Consider the following 9,442-nt stretch of genomic DNA (forward strand, 5'->3'; position numbering starts at 1 on the left):
GAAATGGACAGTCTTGGGATTTTCCCCATTATTGTTAATGTCCCACTTCTGGAACACGTGTGAGTGCTGGAGAAGGACTGGCATGAGTGAGGTGCAGCACCCATGGCTGTACACATGGAAGTGTGGAAGGAGGAGGAAAGAAGACTTGTGGTTACAGCCATGAGGAGCCATCCTTGGCTCCTGCTCTGCTGAGCTCATCCCTCTCTGGTGTTGACAGCCAGGAAGTACTACTTTGCTTTCTGTTTATCAGCCTTCCCCAGATCTATGTAAAGTAACATCAGATAATCCTGGTCTAACTTATGATCCAACCTTTAATGTTTACGTAAGTTGGCTTGCAGACCCAAGCCAAAAAAAAAAAAAATTGAAGTGGACTGTGAATGAAATATGCAGTCAAAAAGAAGAAACAGCCCAAGAACAACTGCACATAAAGTGACCAGTTGTTGTCAGATGAATGTTGTTGCAAAATCCCCTTGAAGTAGTAAAAAAATCAGAAAACCAGATGTAATCAACACAAGCTCATGTTTTTGCATGCTAGAAAAACCTAAAGTATGGTCTAATGCACACATTTTCTACTGGGGAGGCAAAAACTCCCAGTAGCTAACACTAGCAGGAAGTGTGGCATATTGAGCCCAACAAGCTCTTCAGAGAAGAATGACAGGATCCACCCAAAGACTGAGAAGATTACGAGATGACAGAAGGGCATGCCAATCATTAGCAAATAGCTTAAAGAATAAACTTGCTGTATATAAACTATATAAATCAGTAGCTTCCGATACTGTGAGTTTCTCTCCTCTCTCCAACTCTGGCCACAAAATCCCCAAAATTCCAAAAATATTTCATTTTCTTATAGAAGTAAAATGATTACAGATTACAAACTGTAGAGTAGGAAATGCCTAAGAAAAATGAAAAGCATGGGAGACAGAGATGAAAATTCTAAGCTGGTTTCTTATGTAGTTGCCATTTGAAATGGGCAAACTGAAATTCTCTGGTAACACACTATTCATAGAATCATAGAGTCATTGAGGTTGGAGAAGTCCTCTAAGATCATCAAGCCCAATTACTAATCTAACAGTGCTAAACCATGTCCCCCACGCACCATATCCACATTTTTTTTGAACAGTTTCCAGGAGATTCCACCACTTCCTGGGCAGTCTATTCCAATACCTGACCAGCCTTTCAGTGACATAATTAATATTCAATCTATACCTCCTCTGGCACTTCTATTGTTTATTATTTTAATTATTATGAATTACTATAAATAATTTTATTTATTGTTTATTATTGTTATTATTTATTACTCCCCTTTCATCAGGCCATTTTATTTTGTCCTCCCACTTGTTACCTGGGAGAAAAGACTGACCCTCACCTGGATAAAACCTCCTTTCAGGGAGTCATAGAGAGCAATAAAGTCAGTCCTGAGCCTCCTTTTCTCCAGGCTAAACACTCCCAGCTCCCTCAGCTGCTCCTCCCAGGACTTGTGCTCCAGACCCTTCACCAGCTTCATTGCCCTTCTCTGGACTCACTCCAGTCCCTCAATGTCCTTCTGTAGTGAGGGGCCCAAAACCAAACTGAGATTTGAGATGTGGCCTCACAGTGAGGTCACATTAGTTAAGGATGATTACAAAACCACAATCTGTGAACTGATGTGTAAATATTCTCTATAACTATTAAACTTGCTTAACTCTTCATCAGAGTCATCATTCCAAAACACAGAAAGTAGAATTTTGCCCATTATTTCCTAGCTGGATTTTTATAACCATAAACCACAAAGCATCAGGTGACCAAGACTATACAGAGAAACTAAATAATGGTAATTTGTGTCACATAATCACTTTTTTTAAAAAAATATGCAAAACACATAAGGATCCTTTAAATGTGAGACTGGAACTCTATTACATGCAAGTTAATGCATAGAGGAACATACAGCATACAACAGAAAAACCTGGGATGCTGACCTTGGTATTTCATCTTCTTCCCATTCAGTGAAAGATACGTTGCTTGAATTTTCTGGCAAATGAATTCTATGATGTTTACTTACACCTGATGTGTCACCTACAGAAAATGTAGAATGAGAAATTAATTAATTTATGTGGCAATATTTTTACAAATGTCATTATATAATTGCATTTATTATTTAATATTACCAGTCCACCTGCTCCTAAAGAATTAATAGCACTGCATGATATCATTTTCACCCATTAACTATGCTATCATATAAATGACCTAATTTTCTTTCTAACACATAGACACGTTTATATAAAAAAAAAAATATATATACTTTCAACACATTGACATTATCTGAACTACATTTGTTGCATTCCAGTAATATCTTAGCCTAAATTTAATCTTCTATTTGTGAAAATTTCAAAATAAATCATACAGTCCGATGTAAACTTCAGAATTTCCTGAGTCCACAGTTCAAATCCCAATGGAAATGAGAAGCCAAAGAAAACTACACACTTTTTCTTATTTGTGAACTGGAAGGGAATATACAATACAGTCCAGATACAATGGTAGTAGCAGTAAGTGGAAACCTGCAATGAAGGCAGACATTGTCTGACCTACAAATAAAGAAAACACTAAGCTTGCTCAGAGGTCTCCATGTAAGGGAGCGTGCTCCAAAGTCATGCTGGTGAAGTCCTCTCTGAAGAATTCCCACCTCCCTTGAGGTCTCCACCCGAGCCCTCATTTTTCAGAGAAAGGAAAGACAATATACACAGGATATGGCACAAGAAAGAAGAAGTCCCAGACTCCAGGAATGGAGTTGGAGGGAGGTAGAATGGGAGAAGACTTTGAAAATTACTCAGTCTCCCACTTCTACCTGAAAGACCAGCTTGAACCTTGAATTTTCTCAGCTATGTTGGTGTCACGCACTAGCAGTTTTCTGGTATTAAATTTACCTTTCAGCCATAGCAAACACTCCTGCATTTGTTAAAGTTACACCAATTAACTCAATTGTCAGAGGTCTTCAGTAATTAAATATTTATTAGAACATGTACTTTTGTTCTAAAAATTTTATAATAGTCTTGTCCATGTGAATTCCACTACCTGGAATATTAGGTTTGTCCTCATATAGCAAAAAGTCCTAAGTTACTACAGAAGCAATTGGCAGGCATTATGCCAAAGGAACCTTATAATCTACAAACAGAAGCAAGCAGGCTTAATTCCGTATGTTCCAGACCAAGCTTACTGCACTCAGACTAGGTTCCTGCAAGCCCTGCCCCTACTTCAGACTCCTCAGTGTACAGGCATGGCATAAAGATGTGGCGTTCAAGTGGGGTGAAAGGACACTCCTGTGCTCATGCAGAGCCAGCTCACGTTTCAGCCACACCTGTGCTGTTACGGTCTATGCACTTTGATGCCTAAGCAGGTGATTCTGGAAAGACAACACAAAATATCTGATCCCATTTGCACAGATCCAGCTCAAACCTAGCACACCTTACTGTCTATGCTGTTTAAAAGTGATGACTTGTCCTGGGCAGCTAGTCCAGGAAGAAACACAGCCATGTTTTTATGTATGGCACATCAGCTAATTCTCCATATTAAAATATAAGCTGACTATGCATGGAAACAATTCTTGTTATTTTTCATCTGCAGCTTGATTAATTTAAGTTGATGAAATGGGACTGAATAGTCATATATTTTAAAGGAAAATACATCTCACAACAGTTATGCAAGGTTATAGGCCAGCTGGTAAAATATACACTATTATTTTTTTAAATTATATGCATTTTAAATACCACACCACAGCAGTTTCAGTGCATTATTCCATTTCTTCTTCCCTACCATTGCTGTTTTCATATATTTCTAAAAATTGAGGCTCAAATTCCTGTATTAGTTTGTTTCTTCAGTAAAGTTAATCATAGGGACGGGAATTTAAGGACACAATATTTCCCTTCTCTTGATACAAAGATCTTTAAAGACAGTAGCAATGACACATCAAGGTCTTTCAGAGTCATATTACAGAAGCAGATTCAGCTGCTGAAAATAAGTTTTGCAACAGTTACAGTGGTATGTGGTGCATGAATTAATAGGCAGCCCATAAAGACAAGGCCCTGAAGAAATGAACTACTGCACCTTCTGGATACAAGCTGGTGAAGGCAGAATATTCCTGCTACAAGAAATCTGCATGCTGAGCTCTCTCAGCCTTCAAAAAGACCGACTTATCTCAGTGAGAGAAATACCACTATGAACAGGCTCCTGAGGCTGCTTGCTTACACTGACAAACGTGTTAACTGCCAGACTCATTTTCATATCATCTGCAAGGGAAGTAAGGGAAGTGTTTGCTGTACATCTTTTGGCAAAGGCTTTTACTGCTGTCTAAAGAACAATGTTTGGTCTGGCCTATGTGACACAGCTGTACCTGACTGAGAGGAACTCCCACAACACAGAGGCTGAGGAACAGGCAGGTAAAGTGTGTCAGGTGTAAGCAGAGGCTGTGCTTCCGCACCACTCCAACAGCCTGAGCTCATAGAGGGCTGCTGTACAAGGACAGGCTCCTGACAGCAGTGCCTCTGTAAGGCTGCACCAGGGACAAACCATTTGTCGCTTGGCTGCTGTGCCAGGAGCAATAGACAGTGATCCTGTGCCTGGGGACTGCAACAGACTGAGGCAGGCTACTGATGCATGTGTGATGTGGAGCCATGCAAAGCAGAATGAATCTTCCTAGGAGCACTGCAGCCAGTATCTGATCCAGCCAGACAAGGTAGTGGCATTTTTTTCCTTTTATTTTATTGGATTCTTCCCCCATAAGAATAGTCAAAGTCCACTGGTCTCAGCCCATGTTCCTCTTCCACCCCCTTGCTCCCATTCAAGATTTAGGTCTCTCATCCTTAAATAAATAATGAAGGAGAATATAAACATATATTTTTCATCTCTCATCTGAAAGAGGGGAAAAAAAGAGCTATGGAAAAAGAATGGAAGCAACTATTTGATACAATCACATTGCACGTTTCCAGAAGGCTGATTTGAATATTTGGAGGACTAAAGGTACCTGACTGTATTTCCTCAGGACTAAAAACCGTGACAAAGCTCTGTCCATGGCAGAGCTTTTGCCTTCCTACAGTTCTGACACCAGCAAAAAGTGCGGCCTATTGCTGGGTACGAAAAGAGTGCTTTCCTTTAAACAAGAATTATAAAACTCCATGGGCTAATCCATTGCCATCTGAATATACATGCATAAAAATAAGGAGGAAATTCAGCACAATTATTGCTCTACCTTTTGACAGAAAGACATTTCACCATTCCTTTCAACTTTCGCTTTAGCTGTAGGAACAATTATTATTTAAGTAAACAATACTTATTTTACTAAACGTTACGTACCAAAGGCATACTTTTTCTACTGTTATCTCTCCCTTATGATGAAGAATTTAGAAGAATTAGGGATGTTTCCACCAAACTTAATTTTTATGTTAGTGGTACATCTGAAATGCCAAATTAATTTCTTAAAACGCTTCCTTTCCTCACACACTAATAATTAAAATTTTACCTTACAGCAAATGACTTCAGCACAAACACAAGTATTTTAATTAAGAACATTGACTGTCATCAGAGCAAAATCATTAGCCATAATTTTGTAAAGACACTACTGCAACAAAAAAAAGAATTTGAATTGATGTTAGAATCAAAACCATAAAAAAATTAAACAACAGTATTATTGTGCTATCTTTCATGTCAATTCTTCAACTAAACATCAACAATTTTTCATCTTCTAGAAAAGAGGAGTGGTCATCTTGTGAAATGGTCACAGCTGCACTGCTGACAGAACATAAAAAGCAAAAAAGCTACATATGGACTTTGTTTTGACACAGAAAGCAAACTTCAGGGAAACAACGTGATACTCATTCAGCCAAAATAAAGCAAAAGCTTGACAGCGAGTTACATCTTGTACTAAATGGTAGTTTTTAGCCTTCAAAACAATTATTTGGTCTTAAGAAATAAACACCTTACCTTTTCTCCTTGCTTTTCTGAATTTCACAGCAGCCAGGTTTATTAAATTCATTCCATATAAATTGTAGTCTATAAAGAGTTGGAGGAGGTAGGGAATATGGGCTTCATGAGGCTGGTAAGATTTGTTCATTATGGCTCCACCTTGCAGAAGCTCACAAACTCTAAAAGACAAATTAGGACATAAATAAAAAATTATTTCGGTACAACAATATTGATATTTGACTTTATCAAAATACAGAATATTTATTGACATTTTAATTTTTGCCTGAGTTGTATTTTTAACTTAAGAACTGTGTTTTCACAATAACAGTTGAACAAAAATGATCTCTGCTAATAATGATAGAATATTTGTGTGCTAGTTGCAAAGGAGATTTGAATCTTTCAGCTAAAAAACCATGAAACTCTCTGAAAAAAAAATCCTACAATATTCTATTCCTGCAAATGATCCAAAAGCCATTATATGCCATGGAAATCTTTCAGCAAAACAACTGTGGCAGCTGCATGCCCACCCAGCAGTAGAAAGTTTGAAAGTCTCTCTAGTTCTCATTGACATATATATGATATATATGATACATATAATGTCCTTCATGGTTTTCAAGCTACATACTGTATTCTCAGAAGCAGTATTTTAAAACTCTGCAGAAGGACAAATCCTCTCTTTTAAACAGCTGCACATTAAAAAATAATTTCAAGTATTTGGATAACTATAAACTGGTACAGTAAGTTTATCTCAAATAACAGTATATAACTATACAACAAAGAAAAGCACTAAGCATTTCTAAATGCAACAAACTGGGATTAAAAATAAAGTTTTATACTGAAAAAAGAAAGGAATAACTTAAGTGAAGTGTCAGTCCTTATTTGGATAGGAGCAATTCAAACATGCGGAGCTTCAAATTTTGAAACAACTTTCCTGTCATCCATTAATACAGAAATTTTAAATAATGCAAAATTTCACTTGCCTAGAAGAAAAACCAGACAATCGTGTCTTATGATCATGTATTGGACCTTTCAAAAAAAAGTTACAGTATGTAATAGCACACACTCAAGAGATTTTAGTTTATGCTTGGAAAATAATTCCTCCTTATTTACTCCTGAATTTACTGCAGCTACTTTGACAGTAAGATTGAAATCAACAGCACTTTCATATAACAGAATATAACTCTATTGAGAAATAGAGAAACTGTCGAATAACAAAAGCTATTCAGTTTTCCAAGTAAATCTTAAATTTAGTAATTTTTACTGGAACTAAAACCTACCAAAATTTACTTCATAACAGATGAAATGAAGCCATATGAGACAGTTACACGATTTTCCTTAAGAGTTACAGGAAAAGTAAGCTGATGCAAATTTTTTTAAGTGTTCACAAATTACAGTAAACACGAAACAACTAAAGGCAAGGATGTTTTGGTATTGCTCTCCTAACATTCTACTGCTTTAAAAGATTATTGGTGTGTTTAAAATTGACAAATTTTAAAGTGTTTTGAAAACCATGACACAATAACTTTGGAGATTTTGTTAAGTTACTGGTGAATCTTGTTTCAAACCTGACTTTTTAATTCAAGATACAAGGAAACCAGACAGAACTTTGTACTTCCAAATCCTTACCTTTTTACCATTGCAGGATTGTAAAGATAAATCTTCATAAACTGTCTCTCCTTTTCATGGTAACCATAAAAAGGCCTGAAGAGAAAGGAATAAAAGCAGAAAGCTAGACAGTTATGCTGTGGCATTTATTCAATGACATTTTACTATAAGGAGTACTAAATAAGCATGTCTAATCTAGCCAGGTAAAGATGAAGATGTGTTTAACTTAGGTCTTTCCCATTAGCCTCTTATGCAAACAAACAAAACACCTGAAACACTCTTCTGCTGCTTTGAGGCAACGAGCCACTAACCTTCAGTAACAACTGTTCTGAAATTCTAAGGCAAGAAAGGTGAAAAAGAGGCAGGTTCTCCTAATTTCTACCTGCTCTTTTCTCACTTATTCAAGTAAAGACTGTCATCAACAGTTTACTCTGCCCAGCTTTCACTATTGAGATGAACAGCTATACTACAATTTATATATGATGTTGTTCTCACCAAAAGAACATCAAGAAATTTGGTAGGTGACCTTCTTTGTTACTCTTACTTTCATCAGAAAGTTCTGACTGAAAATAAAAACAAGTTATTGCAGCCACTTTACTCACAATATCTAGAAGCCACGAAAACTGTCTGGGAACTATCTATCTTCCTATATTCAAATAATTAGAAATAATGTATTTCAGAAATGCATGAAAAAAGCAAATAAAACATAGTGTTGCACCACACTGAAAATGAGCATTTACATTGTTTTGAAGATGAAAAACTGAATGCATGTAGTATCTCGACTGCCTGTGCTTTTCCAGGATATTTTCCTATTACTCATTATGATTTATTTTTCAACCCTTGGTTATGCAAATTAAATAAAAATTAACTAAAAGAATCCTTAAAATGCTAACACTCAATATAGACAGCTACACCAAATAAAACACAGTGGTCATCTTAACAGATTAGTAAATGAATGTTTAGGAGCCTCCACTTCCTGGCCTGTGCTGCTGTAAGCATCAGACAGATAAAAACGACTTGAGTGTCTCATGGGGCAATTTTACATGAACAAAAAAAAAAAAGAAAAAAAAAGAGCACCTAGATTCAGGCTCCTGCAAGACATGCCGGGTCTCAGGGAACACACAATAACCCAGAGAGGTAGAAAATGCTGCATGGAAAGTACTGCTCTAACAGCAGAGACAGAAAAAGCTAAGAAGAACAGATTTTGCAAAATTATGGACACTAGGATACAATTTAGGAAAAAATGGTTGTGTCAAGAAGGTTTTTTGGGAAAACCTGTTAACTATGTTAAGGTCAAAGCAAGTGAGAAGAGTAATTAAGAAGTTGTACAGCCCTGTATGAAGACATACAGGGGTGGAAAATGAAAAAAGATTAGCACTGCAATCACCCAAGTCCAAATAGTACAACTGCAAAAAGCTATTCAAAACAAACAACCGAAACTCCTGACAGGTCATACTTACATTCCAGACACTAATGATACTTTGAAAACATGCTGAACAGTAGAAGATGGATTTCCTAAAGCCACATTGAGTGCCCTGTCAATGCTGAATGCCACTTGACGAAGGTAGCACTCTGGATGCTGTCCAAAACCATCGTACGGTACATAGAGGTAAGGGAAGATACCATGTAAGTGGAGACAAGTCTTCTGACCTAAAAATAAAAGGCAAACATTTATTTTGTAATGACTACTTTTTCTTCTTCTAAGTAGTTGCTACTACTAGTAGTTGCTATGCTTCTACTAGTTGTTGCTTCGAGTAGTTGTTATAAATATTTTCATATTACTTTCAGGTTCCTCAGGAACCTGAAGGTTAAATTTATGACACAAGCGCAGGTGTGTTTCAAGCAAAAGGTACTAATGTAGAGCAGTTCTCATACTTGATTCATTGACAAAACCAAAACAAAACAG

At 36.8% G+C, this 9,442-nt stretch overlaps 1 protein-coding gene across 1 annotated transcript in view; it reads right to left on the reverse strand.

Moving 5' to 3' along the window:
* REV3L (REV3 like, DNA directed polymerase zeta catalytic subunit) overlaps positions 1-9,129 on the reverse strand; it is a 70,548-nt gene extending 61,419 nt beyond the window's left edge. The window contains exons 1-4 of the mRNA XM_031066680.1: positions 8,997-9,129; positions 7,558-7,632; positions 5,950-6,110; positions 1,956-2,052 (exon numbers count right to left, since the gene is read on the reverse strand). Coding sequence (XP_030922540.1) covers positions 1,956-2,052; positions 5,950-6,110; positions 7,558-7,632; positions 8,997-8,998 — 335 coding nt within the window. The 5' untranslated portion in view covers positions 8,999-9,129. The remainder of the gene's footprint in view (positions 1-1,955; positions 2,053-5,949; positions 6,111-7,557; positions 7,633-8,996) is intronic.
* Positions 9,130-9,442: the final 313 nt, after the last annotated feature.

Source organism: Geospiza fortis, unplaced genomic scaffold, assembly GCF_000277835.1.
Source record: "Geospiza fortis unplaced genomic scaffold, GeoFor_1.0 scaffold98, whole genome shotgun sequence".
Taxonomy (NCBI): domain Eukaryota; kingdom Metazoa; phylum Chordata; class Aves; order Passeriformes; family Thraupidae; genus Geospiza; species Geospiza fortis.